General features: G+C 34.2%; 2 protein-coding genes across 4 annotated transcripts in view; one reads left to right on the top strand and one right to left on the bottom strand.

The window, feature by feature from the left end:
- The first annotated feature begins 1705 nt into the window (after positions 1 to 1705).
- Positions 1706 to 10015, top strand: ecrg4a (ECRG4 augurin precursor a). 2 transcript variants are annotated; one of them, XM_088597414.1, is made up of 5 exons: positions 1706 to 1861; positions 5350 to 5457; positions 6678 to 6725; positions 8435 to 8583; positions 9653 to 10015. In XM_088597414.1, the coding sequence occupies exons 2-5, from the start codon at positions 5385 to 5387 to the stop codon at positions 9803 to 9805; spliced, it is 423 nt and encodes a 140-aa protein (XP_088453540.1). In that variant the 5' UTR covers positions 1706 to 1861; positions 5350 to 5384; the 3' UTR covers positions 9806 to 10015. The 2 variants fall into 2 exon arrangements, with proteins under 2 accessions (XP_088453540.1, XP_088453550.1); XM_088597424.1 differs by lacking the exon at positions 1706 to 1861 and adding an exon at positions 4783 to 4802.
- Positions 10016 to 10165: 150 nt separating this feature from the next.
- uxs1 (UDP-glucuronate decarboxylase 1) overlaps positions 10166 to 20091 on the bottom strand; it is a 45474-nt gene continuing 35548 nt past the window's right edge. The window contains exons 12-16 of one of the 2 annotated variants that reach the window (XR_015924972.1): positions 15326 to 15386; positions 13805 to 13862; positions 12899 to 13002; positions 11208 to 11651; positions 10752 to 10975 (exon numbers count right to left, since the gene is read on the bottom strand). Coding sequence is in view for 1 of the 2 variants with exons in the window: in XM_088597400.1 (XP_088453526.1) it covers positions 10844 to 10975; positions 12899 to 13002; positions 13805 to 13862; positions 15326 to 15386 (355 nt within the window). In the remaining variant the exon portion in view is untranslated. Of the gene's footprint in view, positions 10976 to 11207; positions 11652 to 12898; positions 13003 to 13804; positions 13863 to 15325; positions 15387 to 20091 lie in introns of both variants that reach the window. The other variant, XM_088597400.1, reaches the window with a different exon arrangement.

The raw sequence follows: 20091 nt of genomic DNA, 5'->3' as shown, positions 1-20091 counted from the left end.
GTGTTTGAAGATAGGATTCGATCAGAGGTAAACGGAGGAAAGCAGTCGGTTCACTTTAGTTGCAATTCCACTAACAGTAAATTAGAGGTGGCTGTCAACATCCCAAAGCTCTGTCTATGAACGAAGTGTTTGGCTTGCTACAGTGAGTAAACCGTTTGAGAGCAAGAAGAGGTTGCAAGAGAACTTGTCCATAATCAGTTAACCTCAATTGACCTTGGAGGATGTTATTGTTAGTCAGCACATGGGAAGATGTTTGAAAGGTTGGCGCTACAATAGACCACTGTTACGTAAGAGAGTGAAACCTACACCTGGGAATCTGTGAGTGAAAATCTTAGGAATCATAAATTGTGTCGTGCTCAATGGGAACGAAATAAGGTTTGGTTAAAGAAACATTCCCAGTTGATTATAAAGCTACAGAGATTCCTGACCATAGCAGGTTAGCTAATAGTTATCCATGGAGGGAAAAAGAAAACAAGAAGTAATCCTGCAGGAGGTTGGGGTTAGCAACATCAGGCAAATTAACACCCACAGTTCCACCCTAAGGTAGGGGGAAGCTGGGTATTTGGTCCTGGTAGCTCTGGTAAACGGATAGAAACCTCAGATTACAGTCTCTCAAGAGTAGTTTAAGGACAGGGCTAATGAAAAAAAATCACTGTCCTAAAACCAGTATAAGGGGACTGTAAACCGTCGATCAAACGTGAACACCATTGCCTTGGAGTTGAGCAGTTGACCTGTTACAGTAGTTATAAATGTTGCTAAGAGTTTGATTTTTAGCAATCCACAAACATTGAACAACTTACTGTTTGCCCAGGCACCATTCAATTACCACACAGTCAGTGGTGACACATTAGACAGTGGGACTGCCGGACAAGCTGGACAAGTCCTGCAGCAAATTGACACAGATGAAACACAGGATCAAACAGGAATGGATAATACATCATTACACCTGGTATCTGCATGCAGTTATTTTATTAATTAACCCCCACTGTTTAATTCTGCCTATACTGCCCTTTGATCATCAAGACACCCCCGCCCCTCATTTCAGCGCTGTATTGGGACCAGACTGTAATTATACAGAGAGCAGCAGAAGAAATCACAGACATTGTCTTCCTCCTCTACCTTGTATTACTTGAAGAGAAACAAGGTAGGGGGAGCATAATGGGAACAAATAGATTGGGACTGGCAGAGCTGAAGAACATGCTTAGAATTACTGAAGGACTAGACGGATTTTTATTTCTCCCTTTGCTGCTGTGGTTACCAGATGGAGGAGTTTTGGGAGAATAATGATATGGGACTTCTCTTCTGGGACATTGGTTTTGTGATACTGAGGTTGTTGGTGTTCATTTGCCATTGTGAGTGTGTGTCCATTGCATTAGGTAGTAGTAGGTATTATGTGTTATAGTAATAAAAGACAGTTATGTAGTATTGTCTTAAGTTGGTCTGTGCACAAAGCACCAGTTGTAGGGGAAAAAGGGATTGTAGCACCTTTAAAATTACCAGGTGGCGTAGTCAATTATAAGTATCCCACATTTTGGGGTCAGTCAGTGATAAATTAAAAAATTTGGAAGTAAATCTTCAGTTAACAACAGACATTACTAGTTAGTGTAAACAAACACTAGTGCAATTTGCTACAAAGGAGACCCTTGAGAACCTTGCAGACCTTAAACAAATTGCTGAATAAGCTTGGAAAAATCTCAGATACTGAAATTCTATAAACGGTCCTGTTACACAACCATATCCAGAGAGTCTTAAAATCCTAACAAACTGCCTGTGCGTCTCTCTGTGACCTACTTTCTCAGACAGCTGGGGTTTCACTGAAAGAGAATTCAGTCCTGTGGAGATCAACTTTTTTCACTTCAAGGTAAACTACCATTATTTTTTTCACACCATGAATTAAATAAAGCTCCAACCTGTTTTGCCTATTTTATATAACTTCAATTTTCGATCTGAACTGATGCAGTTCTTCACAGTAGTTTTGTTTAAAAAAAGTCTTACATGGAAAGGATTTTCACAGTTTGCAGTCCAAGGGTTTATCCAGAGGGAATTGTATCTGTGACGGAATCTCACACCAGTGTGCAGAATGTAGAGATCTTCAGCTCAAATTTAACTACAGCCTTGATAAGAAATATATGTCTTGTGTGATATCTACGTTATATACTATACGAAGTATAGTGGTGTTACTATACCTGTACTATTACTTAAACTAAGTACTGTATATACAGTAGTTACTCTACTTATATTTTGTATATTTCAGTTTTTGATTAAAATTTGCATTTTCTTCTGGAATATTTCTGATGAATATTAAGGAACATCCGTTTGTCTTATGTAAAAGTGTTCCTTGTGTGCAGAAAAATTGTGTTCTGGGAAGTACCCAGCATGATAATTTAAGAGAATGACATTATTTTTTTCCTAAATATATTGATCAATTCCTTTTGTTTGAATGTAAAGTAAACACACAATATTTTTTTTTCATACCATATGCTCTATTAATTTGCAATATATTACCCAAATTAAACTTTGGGAAGTGGATATCAAACAATTTTTTATGAAGATTGCAAAATCTCAAGACATAAAGAATAAACTGCCACACAAATATTAAACACTGAGATCTATTTTTTTAAAACAACCAAAATTGGCAATTATCTTTTCCTACGTTTATTTGTAATACAGTAATCCAACAACACCATTATACTGTATGTACATTTTTTTGTAGTACTCTTTCCTTCTTACATGGTTTCATTGTTTTTCTCAGATGGGGAAATTTACTTTTGTATCGTTTATTTCATTTGAACTTTTTCTGTCATTACGTCATATAATTATATGCGCATATAGTTCAGGATAGTACCAAATGTTTATGTAACTACTGTACTGTTACTGAGAATGGTTATTCTTATTTCCGTTTTGTATCTTGTGTTGGAAAAAGCTCACAAAAAAACCCTCACTTTAAAGTAAGAGCTCTGTGAACACCAACTCTTTTTCCAGAACTCTAGTCTTGTCTCTTGGTCAACAACACAAGAGTCGCCTCCTACCAGTGCAACGTATATTGTTCCTGGGCCTCTGTTTATTCTCCCAGGACATGATAGCATCTCCAGTGCTGAAGGACAGGATTGCAGACTAAGTCCATGAGAGATGTACTGTAGCTGAGAAGCTGTCACCCTGAAAGTTTTGCATCAAGCAGATGCAAAGGTGATATAGAGTGATTAACCAGTGGGCTAAGGCACTAGGTGTTCTAACCACTCTGGTGGAGTCAGAGAAAAGACGCAAGTGCAAAGCAAATCCAGGCAAAGCTCTAGCAAGACGTTTGAGTAACATGTTGTCAAGGCAAGACAGGGCTTTTAGAGAGAAAATAGCCAGCTCGAGTGGAAAGAGGAAAGCAGCAGCCATAGCCATGAATCCGTGTATGGTGGCAGAATAATACTGGAGTGTCAAGGAACAGATAGACAGTGTCCACTCTTAGAGCACAATGCCAGAAAGCAAAAGCGATAATGCAAGAACGGCTTACTGTATGTGAAGCACTTTTGCAGATTGTCAATACAGACAAACCAAATATGGCAGCAAAGCTGACATGATCACAGTGGGAGGGGACAAAAGATATTACCTTCTACTTTGAACTGTTGATCTGAAATATATTAGAGGCTGTTTTGCAATTGAAAGGAAACTTTCCATGCCTTAGAAGTGATTACAAATGTAGACATGCCTCACCTGTTACATCAATGTATATATAATATCACTTTCAATTTTATGAGGTAATCTAATAATGCTAAAATATATTTATTCAAATACCTTAAAAGCATATTAAAATCACAAGAAAATGTATCACATACATGACAAAAATATTATTCTAAAACTAATGTTTATATCAACCCATTTTTAACTGCTATATCTAATACAGGGTCGTGGGGAAGCCAGAGCCTATCCCAACAAGCATCAGCACTCTGCCACCCATACTAATGTTTACACAGTTTTAAAATCCAAAATGTTTTTCTTTACACAAAATAAAAATAATAATGCACATACATGTACAAGTACCAAAATCTCCTTCATTTTTCAAGACTGTTGTGTGACATATTCAAAGCTTAATAACCTTAATTTTACTTTAAAAAATATGAAAACAGAATTCAGGTTTAGGTCTTCCGTGCTGAAGTCAAATGGGCAAAGTGGGAATACAAATATATACTCTGTCATGCTTACCCAACACAAATACCCTCTTGAGTGAGACTGCATGTTTACAGGCTACATTCTCAAGGATGTGGCTAATGCAGTGAAAATCTGGCTCTCTTTCCACTACTAATTGCTACTGCAAAAGCCTTCCTGTGTTCTAAAATATTACACTGGACAGATGGGTCCTTTTTGAAGGAAAACATACTGAACAGAAATCATTTTCATGTGGTTAAAAAATACTGAACACAAAAAGGGCAATTGAGATAGATCTGATCTTAAAGAGTTTTGCTCTGTTTTTTTCAGTGTTGGGAAAGAGTTGCTTCTGAAAACAAAGAATGAGAAAGAGAAAGGAATGAAGGGTCATAAATCATTCAAATTAATGTTGTATTCAGTAAGTCATGAATAAGGTGATCAAGGGGGTATGTGTTTGAGAAGGGGGGATGAGGTTGTTTGGTTACCAGTTTGGAAAGGAAAATATATCTATTGAGTTGAAAGAAAATATTTGAGGGGAAAATAATTCAAAATATGTCTTAATTCTTTGATAGTGTGGTATTTAAGGAGCTGAAGACTGGGCTTGGGCCAAGATCCAGAAATTCTGCACAGTGTTATGCACGTTTTCCAAACCCACTATGTTTTAGCAGGTTTGTTTTAGCTGCTCTGTTAGGTGCTTAGAAAGACAGATGAACGTGAGGTAATTGATCACGGTGGCACAAACCCCATCCTGATATCTTGTATAAACTTAAGATAATTTGACCATACTAAAACCAACAAATCCATCACTATCCCGATGCTCAGCCTTTTGGCTAAAATCAATGAGTGGTATAACTGCTTTTATTCTCCCTTGATGGTATTTTTTGTTTTAGCTTCCCGGACAGCTAGAGGCAACATACTCTAAGAAGTATTTTCAGAATCCTATGAAATATAAAGCCACATAATACTCTAAGGATTAACAGGCACAAGAAAAATGCATAATGCTTCTCATGGGATGCGTAACAAGGGAAATTAGATGAAACTACAGAAAGTGTATGCTGTTTTTAAAGCATTTCTTTAATGTACTCTAAGCTACAAATAAAAAAGCAAATGAAAGAGCATTTCCGCTGGTTGGTTTCAGATTTACAACATTCCAATACCACCGAGTTTCCTGTAGGAATGTTTGCTTGGTCTCACTTAAAGCTTTTTTCTCTTTAGTTCCAAAGTCACACTGAGGGGGCCCACGAAGCAAGATGCTAGTTTTTGAAAACCTCCGGCTGCAACTGGTGATTTTAACTGTGTTTCTAGCTGTATCTGCACTCTCAGGTAATTACCTTTTTATTACACTATTTCATCAAATATATAGCAAACAAATAAAGTAATATGCAAACATCAAAGAGCAGTGAAAAACACAATAGTAGCTTTTGAAAAAATATGAGACTTCTAAAAAGATTTATTGGATTGTCACAGAGTAAGTCTTAGTCTTAGTCTCCTATTCCATTTTTTCCAGATCTCATTCCGGTTGTTTGGAGCAAGATCTGTATTGACTATTTTCCTTCCTTTGTGGAAACAAATTGGAACCTAAGGAATTTGAAGAGCATTATATCTTACATCCTTACTAGAAAGACAGAAAGATGTGTAGAGTAGTTCATGAGCAGATAAAAAGTTCAGTCTAACATTCTACATGAATTCTTTATCATGGAATAAATGCTTTAAAAGTAGATAATGGCACTCAGAAATTTAACTCAAAGCTAATGCAGGTAAAGATTAAATAGGTGAAATTATAAAATGTATTTTTGTATAATCTGTAATAGTTTCATTAGAAAAGCTAAATAAATGCATGTAAATGCCTGTAAATTATGGCCATTCTTAATCCATATTAAGGATGAATTCCATATTTCTATAAACCTGGAATGTTTGTAGAAATTACATTTTACTTCTGTAATATTGTGTATTTATCTACAGTTGGGACTGATAGAGATTGCCTTACACTATAATGTAATACATACAATGCAATACAGCACAATGTATTGCAAAATGTACTGAACATGAGACAGGAAACTAATAGTTCTTGCAGTGGTAAGGGGAATACAGAACATGTTCAGATTTATTTACTGTGGCTCTTTCAAAGACAGCTCAAATGCCTTTCACTCTCCAGGCTCAAATCTGAACATTTTATAACACATTGGAGCCACTGCAGGAGACAGCTACAGAATGCAATTTTTCAGAGGCTCGTTTACAGTAAAGTTTCCAAAATAACATATGTGGATGTGGCGCATATTCAGTTATTTTCCAGCTTCCTGGACCTTGGTTCTCTGTCCACTGTTGATACCCAAGAACACTTGCTCCTGCTGTCTGGCTTCTTTATTCTTTCCTACTCAAGGCTTTAAATTTGTATAGTCCAACTTAACCTTCTGCCTGCTTTACCTTCCTTAAACCTTTCAGTGCTTCAGAAAGGTATGATGGGCTTGAACTTTACAAAGACTTTTTATGTGTCCTACTCACCACAAACTTTTCCATTTCTAAATTGTTCTTTTCCTTTTTAGATTCTACAAATGAAAACAAACTGCAGAAGCTGTTTAAAAAAAGAGAAGGTATTTGGATTCTGAATGCTTACATTGATACAGTATTATTCTAAATTTAAAATCTTTATGGAACACTTACACTGGTGAATAATTCAAAATGAATGTTGAATTGTTGATCACTAGTTCGAATTTTTATAATCTGGCAATTCATTCCCTAAGGTATAGTTCAGTATATGTATGAATATTGGGAGAAATATTTTTTTTTAAAAAGGTAAACTCCACAGCAGAGCACAGTGACTCATCTCCCAGAGCTCGACCTGGTTATCACAGAATTGAAAGGATTGAGAGGACTTGGTTGAGACACTAGTCCATTCTAGACTTACTCAAGTGATGCTGATCCTCATTTCCATTTCCTTTTCCATGACACACTTCCTTTATTTTTAAAATATGTTAATAATCTTATAATTAAAAAAATATATTTAAGGGTTTTTTTGTTCAGAAACAGAATGAATTATTGAAACCCAATTATAATTATGCAGCCCAGAAAGCACAGAAATGTTTCTGGTATAATTATATATAATTACCACACATACATTTGTACTTAATGCACAATAATTAATTAATACACACAGCTCTTCAGTTTAGAGAATGTTTAGAATATTACATAATTTAAGTAAATAATTCTATTGAAGTTCTGTTGAAGGCAGGTATAATGAGAATTACTTAACAGAGCTGCAATGTGTGGCAAAATCATCGTCAATGCTGTTACGAATTCCAGTTTTTAACTGGGGGTAGCTAGCATTTTCCTTCCAGAATAAAACACCAAAAACAAAACTGGTATAAGACACTTCATAATTGGATTTTACAGTATAGTTACACCAAGTATTGCTGTAGTACTTCAGAAATGTTCCCTGCTGAACAATGAAACAGCTAAGAAATAGCTATTAAAAACAAAATGCAATCGCTGTTTTTGAATGCTAAATGTGAACGCTCTACCTGTTGCATTGATTTTCATTCCAAAATGTCAGAGGGAAGGGAAAAAAAGGAGCTCAATGTATACACCTCCACAAAACTCTGTTAGTACCAATTAAGAGACTTGCTTTTCAGCCACCCCCCTGGCAAGAGAGGCCAGCTCAGCTAAAGCAGGAAAGCTGCAGTGATGTATGCTGTAAGAATATTTAAAGGCCTCGGAGAGTCAAAAGAGTGTCTACTAATAATCAAGTTACTGGCTTCATCTATTTAATACAACCTTATACAGTGCAGAAAGCAAATCCTATATTAGCATAACTTTTCTCAGACCACATAAATTCCCAGAAGCTGAGCAAAAGTTTCCAGTAAATCTGACTTTGTAATTCACGTAATGTAACCCAGTCATGTTAACAGACACTGTTGTTTTAAGATCTGAATTCACTGCTACAGTAGGACTTTTAACCAAGCATATGTTAAACGTTAACATGTATTTGGTTATACATTATGTTGTTGTTGTTATCAATTTAATTATAAATGGTCTGATGTATATCAAGCATACTCCAGATTTTGAGAGTAATACAGGTATCTGCAGTTACCTGGCAAAAATCATGAAGGTATATTAGTCAAGAGTTAGCTTTTTTAATTTCAGTTTATTACTAATAGTTTTGTGGTCATTTTCTCAGTTTACACAAAACAAACTAAGGCCAAAGTGCAACATCGGTTTATTTACTAACAGGTGACATCCTAGTGAAAGTACTGAATGAATATGCATTTTTATTTTCTGTTCATCTCGATTTCGCCCTTCAAAGCCAAGCCAGAACCCCTTGCGGTGTCACCATCTAAAGCAAAAGAGTTTCTGACTGCTCTGAAACGACCAAAGCGAAACCTATGGGATCGATCCCGGCCTGATGTTCAGCAATGGATTCAGCAGTTTATGTACATGGGCTTTGATGAAAGTGTAAGTGTTGAACCCAGCAGCATTCTGGAGATCCTTTTGATTTCAACACAGCAATGTCATGCTCGAAATAGATCTCTATCTGAAGGTATCAGTTAACTTCTGCTTCCTCCCAACTAAAATATATTTTGTTTTAGTTGGGAGGATTTCACTGCAAAAATTCATTTTAAGCGCTGGCATGAAAAGGGTCAATCTGGTGAACAAGCCTTCAGCACTGGTTCAGCAATACTAGCAAATGAATAGCCCAGTCTGAGGTTTGAAGAGTTTTTAGGATGAACCACAAGAATACTTACTCTCAGGTTCCCTGGTAAAAATATCCTGATATTATCTATATAATCTAAACTTTATAAACATATCTGGATATTATCTATTATTGTTTCAATTACTGCTGTGTTCATGTTGTCACCAAAAAAGCATACATGGCACACCTTTAACTATCGTCATACTAGTGCATGGCTCATAACACTTGGATTAAGTTGTTTAAAATGTCAATTCACTTTCAATTAAGGATAACTTTAAAAAACAATTCTATGCATTAGAATCTATTATACAATATTGCTGGTATAGTGTTGCTGTCAAATTCTGTGGTAAAGGGTGCATGACACAGCTTACTGGACATTTCACTTCTAAGCTATCGAAAATGTAATTCCATCCAAAGCGAGTCTGTTGAGTTACTTTGGAAATCACACAACAGGTGGTATAAACTGTACCTAATATGAACTTGTATTTAAACAGAGAGAAAATCTGAACCCTGGTGGCCAGAGATGCATTATCTCAGTTGTCCACTATACTCCATTTTCAAACAGCCCATTAAATAGTTTGTGCTTGAAATACTTCAATCTTCTTTTTGTAATCTTCATAGTCTTCAGTATCTGAAAACTGTGAATTACTTTGGCCCGGAACTTGAATATTGTGGAAAAAAAGCTTTAAATTATGTTTGAAATAACTATGTTGATTGTTTCTTACAGAAGCTTAATTTAAATATAATTAACAGTCTATACAGTACTATTGACAATAAATGTGTCTTTATATTCGGCAATATGTTAAATGAAAATGTTTTTTTTTCTGTTAGAGATTTGAAACAGATTTATCATATTGGATGGATCACTACAGACAACACGACTATTATGGATATCAACACCATTATGATGAGAATGCACCTATTGGACCACGTTACCCGAGTTCCTTCAGGCATGGAGCAAACGTTAATTATGATGACTATTAAATAGGCTCTCATTACGCTTACTCCCACTATGGCTCAGAATGTCCCCTGGTGAGAAACATAGAAATGCATGCCATTGTTATACCTTTGATACTTCTGCAAGCCCTCTTATTCAAAGTACGCAAAAAATGTAGTAAAATGTGTTACAGTATATTTCAGAATTGTGTTTGTATTTGTTTTAATTAAAAAATAAACAGTGTATTCTGAAATTCAGAGATGTTTTTTCTACACAATTTTTCAAACCTTTAGCAGAAACAAAGAAATGGTAAATTATGAATCCATGAATATCTAGTCCTCATAGAATTCTGAAAATGACAGTGCATACCCAGATACTTGGTCTAAAACGTGACAAAAAAAAGTAAATGTCCTCATCAATATTTTATTAAAATAGTATATTCAATCACTTGTACTGTAGTTCAATATACAGCAAATTCTGTTCTGGAGCTCACAGAGTAACGTGTTCAGTACCAGTTTACTCATGAGTACAAAGGAACAATAAATCAGTTTTATGCTTTAAACCTACCTATAAAACATTTTTAAAGGTTTTCATAGATGGTCTTTGTTTTCAAAGTACATCTAAACAACCATCACCAACATTAAGGGTAACTGCAAGTGTTCCACACATCAATATCATTAGTTTATTTAAAGCCTCTGTATGCATAGGAAAGCCACATAGTTAAAAGCACTCTGTAGAAATTTTAAATAAACTCTGCTTTTACAGTTTCTTTGGGATTTCAATGTCAACCCCAGCAAGTTTTTTTTTTAAAGGAAAAAAAATCACATCAAATGGAACACACAAGATAAACTTAAAAAGGACAGGTGACAAAGTGCAAGGCAAGGTTTGCAAATTTCTTTTCTTCTTTTTAGGCACATCTAACTTTGTATAGAAAGCTTGACTGGGGAGAAATTTCCAGCTTGCTTTTCACAAAACAGTAACGAAAGACGAGTCTTTTCAAGTTCGTGTTCTTTTAATGTTGAGCATCCAGAGTGCCCTTGCAAACTGCATAAGTAGATTTAACATTCCCTTTCAGGACTGGCTCTTTAGTTGTGCCTTGGCCTGCCTTTCTTCATCCGTGCAGGTTTGGGCTTGGGGATGTATTGGTTGTTTGCCTGATATTCCAGTTCTTTGCTGAAGTAGTGAATTGTTTTATTTAAACCTTCCTCCAAAGGCACCTGTTAAACATAAAAAAATCTAAATTATTAGGATCACTAGCACAACTAAAGGCTCTATACAATAAAAATGTTTTCAAAGTTACTGATTAGAATCTTCAATGCTTATAAAATGTACTGGAACTTTAACATAAAAACAAATCTTACATAAATGTTTATACTGTACAAAAAAAAAACACAAAGACATAATATATATTTGGATGATTTAATTAGTAAAATGCTCCCTTAGATTTACCCGTTGGTTAGTGGCTGAAATTACTTCTTCTAGATGTTTCCTTTGACTTTATCCAGTTTATCTGTCTCTTGGCCCAGCTTCTATGAATCTTGACCCATCTATTCTTAAAAAAATGCTTCAGGTTGGTCAGTGATATTTGAAGGTTTCCTTTTATGAAAATCTCAGATCAGTTCCTCTCATAATTCAGTTTAGGTCTAGACTTTTTTTTAGATTGCTTCTCTAGTCAATCTGTTGTAGATCTGCTTGTATGCTTAGGATAATTGTCTTGCTGCACGACCCACTTTTGGCTCAGTTGATGAATGGGTGGCATGACATTATTCTCCAGAATTTTCTGATAGAAAAGCAAATTCATAGCTCTGTCAGTCATCCCAGTCTTGAGGCAGCAAAGCAGATCCAAATCATCTTGCCCACATCATCATGCTTGACGGTCAGAATAAGGTTCTTCTGTAGGAAGAAAATGTTTGGTTTTTACCACACAAAACATTTCTTACTGTGGCCAAAACGTTAAACTTTTAACTTGTCTATCCAGAGAACATTCTTCAAAAAGTCTTCTGGATTGTCCAGGTGCTCTCTGTTGAAGTTGAGATGGTGGCAATTTGCTTTTTAGAGAGCCATGGTTCCTTCCTAGCTATCCTTACATGAAAACCATAAGCCGCAGCAAGAAATGCCTGCTGATCCTTAGATGTTACTTTCAGTTCCTTGCATCCTCCTGGGTGATTTTCTGGGCCACTCTTGGGGAGATCTTGGTATGATGACTGGATCTGTTTTAACATGGTTTAAATATCTTCCATATGTAGACAGTCTGACAGTGATTTGATGGAGACTCCAATGTTTAAAAATGTTTTATAACCCTCTCCAGAGTGATAAACATTAGCTACTCTTTTTCTCAGATCCTCTGATATTTCTTTTTACCGTGGTTTGTCACGTTCCCACTATCCTGAATGGATGAAGACCAGATGCACAAGGTTTTTGACCATGTCAAGTTTATACAGTATGTATGACAGGGCCACCTAAATTTGGTCCTTGTTTATTTGTTACCCAAATATTCAACCATTTGATTCAAATTATTCCCTAATTGCATAAACTAGGGGTTCACTTATTATTTCAAGTACACAGATTCCTCATTAGGCATTTTTCTCTAATTCATACTTCACTGTGTTCCAAAAAAAAAATTAATTTATAAACAGAAACCCTTTCAGTTATTTAAGAAAAAGTCTGGTTTTAAGAAACTGTAATTTACATAATTCCATTGGGAGTTCACAAACTTTTTCTCAGCACTGCATGTTATAGACAAATCCAAATTTTAGGCACATTGTGAAAAACTGCAGAAACCTTTACTCATAAACTTGTGAAAGCAAATGTGGAATATTGATAGTATAAAATATTATGGGAATGATACAGCATTGAAGACCATACCTGTCCAATCACAGTTTAACTTTACAAGTGTATTTATCTCACTGTCAACATATTTATAATAAATATATATTGCCAAAATGAACAAATTGAATGGAGTTCTTTACCAAGCAACACATCTGGTTCGCCTTAGTACCAGGAATTCAAAAAAAGTAACTTTAGTATAATAGAGCAGGCACATATTTTCTTTGTTAAGCCTTGATGATTATGGCAATTATGGGCTTTAAGATTGACAGAAAGTAAGGAAAACGTACTGCTTCCTAATCATCTGTACTCACCACAGGCTCCCACCCCAACATCATCTTAGCTTTTCTGATGTCAGGCTTCCTTCTTTGTGGATCATCCTGTGCTTCAGGAAGAAATTGGATCTGACTCTTGCTATCTAAGGAACAGAACACAGTAATTCACTATAGTTCTAAACTCAAATCAATAGATTCTCGTCGCACATATATTATCACTACAATGCAGATAAACTATAACATTAGGAAGAATAAACATTGTTAACAGGAACAAAACATATCATTTTCTAACCTAAATAATAAAATCCACTTTTTAGAGAGAAAAATTAAATTAAGTTTATTATTGCAACATAACACCATTCAACCCCTAAGCATTTAGACAGCAGGTGACAGCCATGCATCAAAGCTGACTTTTATCTAGTCTCAAGATGAACAACAAAAGGAAAGAGTTTTGTTAATGAATCCCATTATCATTTTAGCATATACCATGTTGAGGAAGGAACCTGCTGAACTGGTCTTATTAATGGACTGAGAAAGGTCTAAATAATTCTGTAGAAAAAACAATTTGATATTCTATTATTTACTTTAGAGTAAATTATTTAAAAACTATATGCCAAAATGATCTTAAGATAGGGAGGTCAGAAAAGTGCATTCTCAAACAGAATTCATCATTTCATATCTACAAAATATATTTCAATGACAGAAAGTAAAGCTTCTCAAAGAAAGAAAATGACATGTAACATTTATAGTAGGTGATGTAAATGTTAGCAGTAGATGTAACATTTAGAAAATTTAGAAAAAAATGGGGTTAGCTCTATAACTGGAAAATTAAGGAGAGCTACTATTGAGAGAGATGAGGAATGTCTTTTAAAGATAGTACCTTGCAGGATCTCAAATCAATACAATGTTAACTAGATTAGTTAAACCATAGGCTTCATCACTTACCAACCAGGCTCTTGATTAATTTGGCAAACTCTAATATTGTGTGTTCTTCTGGATTCCCCTGTAAAGAAAATAATAAGAAATCAGTAAAAGCCACAATATTTGAATTGGTTTCGCTGGTCTAGAGATGTACCAAGCTCACAGAAATACCCAACCTGTTACCTGGTTTACCTCCTATTGCGGGAATTGATGTATACCGAGTATCACGAAAAAATAACAGAATTGCAATAAATTCACAACTTCCGAAAATATTGTATCTCACACATATCACACAATAGAGCTTCAGTCTGACAAAAAAAAAGCATCCACAGGATATCTCATTCTAAGGAAAGCTGCTACATGAGCAACTTGAGGATGTATACTGTCTTGATGGAAAGTTGTTGCATCAGGATAAGCACACAAGAAGGGCTACAAGTGAGTTCCCAGGGCTTGATTTTTACCCTCAATCACTACAAGCAGAGTTCTGTAGCAGCCCGATATTCCTCAGATGATCACACTTGGAACTCCTCATTGATCTTGGTGAGGGTCATGACTAGTGTTCTCTAATATAAGGTCATGACCTAACACTGACAGGCTGATTGTAACTTCTTGCCCTATTAGAAACCGCTGGCCGTGAATGCTGATGTAGCTTTACCCATACCATGTCTATGACATGAAGGAGTTCTTCTCTTGAGACATACTGATCCTTTTTGTGTTTTTATATAATTTTTACCAGGATTGGTAAAACTGGTTAAATCAGTCAAAAACTTTCCACTAAAGAGGTGACAGTGCTTTTGCAACAGTGAAAATCACTTCAGTGTATCACAGCCAATCATGATCAATGAACCAAGATCTAAAAACATCCAGTCATAAATAGTTTTTTATTTTTATGCTTAGTATACATGATAGTTCTTACAACTATAAATACCTAGGGAGTGGTATTTCTCACAATTATGATAACCACAGTTCTATTCTTTATTTTAAAGTGTATACATTTCTATATTTTTAAACAATCTTAAAGGTATATTTTTATTGGTCTCATTTGTCAAACACAGCATTCTTCACCTGTGTGGAAAGAAAAGTTTTTATATGCAATAAGCACTTTTAAACTGAAACAATCAGTGCACGGTGATGTGATGATGTGAGGATGACGTTCTTTTCTAGAGCTTTCAAAGTCTCCGGTTCTTCTGCATAAGTCTGTTTTTGTGAGGCATTTACTCTCCACAGATTTATTCCACAGACATCAGCAGTATTATTGCTACTGAGGTGTTGGGCAAATAGGAGTACTATGGTATCCAAATGATTTACAATCTTACATATTTTACAGGTGATAAAGTAAACAAATTCTTTACACAATGTGTCAAATGCAAAGGTATTAATCCCTGCACACAGAGAGAGGGGCCCTAAATCACTGAGCCCCAATCACAATTCTTTTGCGTCTACATCTATAGGAGTTGTTTACCTACAGGACTAAAAAAACCTAGATATACAACCAGCATTTCTTACTTATTAAAAATTGTGAGTTGTTTTAGGAACAATACATACCAAATTGACAGGGCTGCTGATATTACTATTCATCAAGGACACCAATCCATTTACCAGGTCACTAAAGCAAGAAAATACAAGTATTTTTAGAACAATTCACTTAAAAAAAAACAAGAAAAATTATTAGAAATTTTATTTTTCAACAACTAGCTTTATAATGTACATATCTGTTTTTTTTCCAAAATTATCCCATAAAAATAACTAAATCACACCACACAATAACATTTTTCAATTATTTCCAAATGATTAAAAACACTTTTGTACGGGTAGATTTTTTAAAAATCTGATCATTTGTATTGTTGCTCATAAAAAGGTAATACAAATTGAATTCTCTGTAAGTTCAAAAGTAAAGAACACATTATGAGGACACTGAGAGTCTTGTTCAGTGGTGACAGAAGTGTGTCACAGAGGATGTGCAAGGGAATCATATTTAAAATAAAACTGCTTTTTCCCCAACTGGGAAGCACATTTCTATCTAAATGTCATGCACACCCCTTCCTTATTAAAACATTCCCATTCCCAAACACAAATGAAAAAAAAGGTGTTGTGTAGTTTTCAATAAAATAAATCTACTTTTAACCAAGTTATTAAAATATGAATTGAATATTTTCATTAATAACACAAAAGTATATTAAATTTATCTATAACACAATGTAAATACAGGTTGTTCAGAGAATTTGAAATAAGCAATAAAGTATCTGACTATATAATATTCAGTAGTATCCACATATGTTTCCAATCATAATTTATACAATGAACCTTTGCATTGCAGGACACTAACAGCCTATTAAGGGAACATAGATATTAAGCTGAAAAAGTATATACTAAACATAAATCACACTTCTTTCTGTAGCACTTTTAGTATTTTTAATTTTTTTTTATAATGTAATAGTGCTAATTTCTTTACATCAATTTAGTTTAAATAAGTTATATTGTTTTGCTTATGGAAAAAACACAAAAAAGTATGTCTGAGGGGAAATATGTTTTTGATTTTGTTTTGCGATTTATTATATTAATTTAATAAAAATCTGTTTCCAAAAATATCTATTTTTAGCATGGAAATTATATACACAGTGATTGTATTGATATTGTCAGAATAGTATTGTATGAGCAATTTAAATAAGATTTTCCAAGTTTATATTTTTATCCTGTTTTTTTAATATATACTTGTTCCATGTCTAATTACAATCCATAAAAAACACCTTTCACTCCCAGAGTACTATACCCACAAATAAGGTTTCTTTCATAACTTGCCAAGCAGCACAGGAATATATTTTGAACACAGAAATCTGTACACTATGTGCCTCACCAGATCTAAATAAATATTACTGAAAAAATTAAATTTTCAAAAACATGGCCTGGAAACAAATCAAAGCATTTGCAGTATAAGCCTCGGTATTACAAGGAACAGAGAAAAACAGTTTATTAAATCTCATAGAGAAACAGAACCTGGTCAAGATAATTGTGGACTAACAGTACAGCTGAATCTGTCTATTTACAGTGGTCTGAAGAAGTATTCACCAACCTTCAAAGCTTTTACATTTTAATTGCCTTCTGAGCGTACTTCACAATACTATATATATATAAAAATGTTATATATAAAAATCAACACAAACTATTCCAAATGTATTATATTAAAATAAATAGAATACAATCAATTGAGTTTAACACAGAGAAACACAGGATTTTTCCCAGTTGCATAAGGAATCAAACTATTTGCTACTGTAGCCCTAAATCAGCACAGGTGCAAATAAATTTAATTTTTAATTTTACAAAAATGTAATATACAAGCTATTTTAATATTAAAGAAATGTTCAGGATAGCAAATATATACAGTATATATAGAGATTGGTGACCAAGAAAATAATGAATAAAAAATGTTCTTGATTTTAGAGCAGCTAGCAATGTGTTTAATTATCAATAAATTATTTAGAAGGAAAATACATTTTGACACTCTACATGTACTAGCAAGGAAGTAACCCCCGTACCGAATATACTATTAAAGTTGAAAAGTATAACAAATGACATGTCTAGCTACTTTGTAGATCCAATTCATCTTCCCTTGTTGTAAATAAATTTACTTAAAAGTACTGATAACTGGCATTAAACATTACAACATCGATTCTATTTAGGATAGCAGCCAATATCAAAAAGGTGATCCATTTCCTGTTTCTGCCTCTTCTTTTCTGTTCTTTTTCTAGAGCCTTGTAAAAGACCTTCAGACTGGAGTTAGAAAATTCGGTTAATTCACCTTAAGGTCCACTGACCCCAAAATGCTGTATACCCAGCTTCTCTCATCCCCTGTTTAGGATGGATATTCAGGTTTTCCCTGTTTGCTACATACAGAGGATTACAAAGGATGAAAGAACGATTTATTTGTTTGACACCTCAGCCTTTGGTCAGGCCAAGGGACAAACGTCACTGGCAAATATTGAGGACATTGTGAAGTGTGATAAAAATACCCACTCTTTCCATCATAATCTCTAGGACAAGGAAATAGCAGTATAACAAGACAACATTACATTGTGTTGTATAAGTGACCAATGGTCATAAAATTAACAAATGGTTGTGTATTTTCTTTTAATATATAGTGCTTAAAAAAGCAATATCAGTGAATTCCAGAAGGACTCACCACTGCAAATTCTCATGCATTATTACATCAATATGAGAAATAGATTTTCAAATGAAAATTTTGCCTTTTTTCATTTGAATACATCTTTCTTCTGATATTGAGCTGTAGACAGTGGTAGTGTTTTTATCCACATTTTAAAAGTCACCAGGTTTACTTCAAAGGTGCTATTAATTTTTAAATTGTTCACTATGAACTAGGTAACTTCAAGATTGTTACAGTAAATGCATTTTTATTTCAGTCCTGAACCATTTTATATCTACTTTCAAGTCTTTAACTTGAATGATTTACACTGTATTTATACAGATAATATTTTTCAGTTTCTCCCTTTTCATAGGGAAGCAAGTGGGAGTGGGTGGATAACATGTGTGTTGTTAATTGAACTCGTATAAATACTCATATAAATAATTAGTTCTGAACAGTATACATTCCTGTCACTCACTGTTAATCCACAACTGGTCTCATTTATAAAAATTGAATATGCAATGATACAAAGATGCATATGAATCAAAGTTTCTTTGTTAAAGAACAGTAAATATTCTGAGATATACTGTAGGTTTATAGGTTCTAAGATGATTCACAGCTGTAGAGCTAACAGGGAATTTATTATTATAGTGCATGTGCACTTTCAACAGGTTTTCAGTATTGGAAAAACCTTGTGATGCACTCAATAAATAAGCAGTTCAGTTCAAGGACTCCTGTTATTTTATATGACTACTCATACACAATCCTCTGCTTTTTCAACATCCAATGCCACTGCCAATGAATCAGTCACCCAGACAACGAACAAGTGAAATAATGCCTAAATGTAGTCAAGGTCAAAACCTAAATCACACAACACCATTGTCTTCTGAATATTTCATGTAAAGTGTTTAATAAAGATCCACTTTTCTATAAATTCATAAACTAGTGAATACTACCTTTATTTTTTTAAGCATATTCCAATAGATGCTAATATATGTGCTAGCAATTTAAAAAAAAAGAAAATTCTAAACAACATTGCATTGTATATAAATGTTGCAATAAAGTTTAAAACATTAGAAATTAAATGAAGACATGTTACATTAAAATTGTACAATGCACTAGTGAGACCTCATTAAGAATACCGTATAAAATAAAGAAATCAGTTCAGTCTTGAACAGATGGGACTTGATTCAAGGATTCAAAATGATTTAAAATAAGAACATAAGAAAGTTTACAAATAAGAGGAGGTGTTTTGGCACCTCCAGACTATTTGGTAGTTAATACAAAGGGTCGTGAGAATATGGAACAAGCTACCCAGCCATGTTGCTCAATCCAATACCAATATCCAATACTCCTTCAAGGAACAGCTTGATGAGTACTTTGGATCAGCTGGTTTGAAGACCCAGCTGTTTCTTGAAAGATGCAGGAGTCTCAGATTCAGCAACGTAGCTTTACAAATCATTGTATTTCCCTTTGTGTGCATAAGTGCGTCTTTTTCTCAGTTTTAAGTCCACCTTAATATTCTGTTGATAATATCATTTTTCTATATTATCATTCAAACATTTTTTATTAAATCAAATGTAATGCATGTGGGAAATTGTGAATTTATTTCTGACAACCATCATCTACTGCACTTGCTACTGTTAATCCGAGTTTTAAAAATTGTGTTGCTTCCATGTTCTCTTTTGATTTCTCTTGATGAATGTCCATGAAATCGCAATTATGGAAGGTACTTAGAGCTTCTGTAACTGACAATAATGAGGGAACCTTCACATCCTTTGTTTACATACTGTAATAACTACAGACAGGCATTATTGTACAACCTTTTCTTACGGCTACCTTACTTTCTCTAAAAACAAAATATTGAAATGTTAACAAAACAAAGCTGATAAGCTAAACAAAATGTCAAAAATATCTTCAATACCTTAAATCAATGTCTATTTAGATCCATAATCAGAAAACCATTTTCAGTGTTCCCAGTAAAGTGCAGCAACCAGGAGCCTATCCCACAAGCATGGAACAGGAGGTACAGTAGCATTTATTTTTTGTCAATAGTACATTAAGGAAATAAATATACGACCACAGAATAGACTATTATGAAAGCTGTAGTTTGATTTAATTTTAATCAGATTTCCATTCTGACAACAAATAATTAGGTTAACATCAACAATAC

The sequence above is a fragment of the Lepisosteus platostomus genome, chromosome 2 (genome assembly GCF_059453375.1).
Source record: "Lepisosteus platostomus isolate fLepPlt1 chromosome 2, fLepPlt1.hap1, whole genome shotgun sequence".
NCBI classification, from domain to species: Eukaryota; Metazoa; Chordata; class Actinopteri; order Semionotiformes; family Lepisosteidae; genus Lepisosteus; species Lepisosteus platostomus.
This window is presented reverse-complemented; position numbering and strand designations above follow the sequence as displayed.

What these genes read in the sequence shown, in the direction of transcription:
- ecrg4a (XM_088597414.1), top strand. Translation starts at nt 5,385, where the DNA reads ATGCTAGTTTTTGAAAACCTCCGGCTGCAACTGGTGATTTTAACTGTG. An exon ending in AGCTGTATCTGCACTCTCAG is followed by an intron (nt 5,458 to 6,677) that starts GTAATTACCTTT and finishes TTTCCTTTTTAG; the next exon opens with ATTCTACAAATGAAAACAAA. An exon ending in ACATGGGCTTTGATGAAAGT is followed by an intron (nt 8,584 to 9,652) that starts GTAAGTGTTGAA and finishes TTTTTCTGTTAG; the next exon opens with AGATTTGAAACAGATTTATC.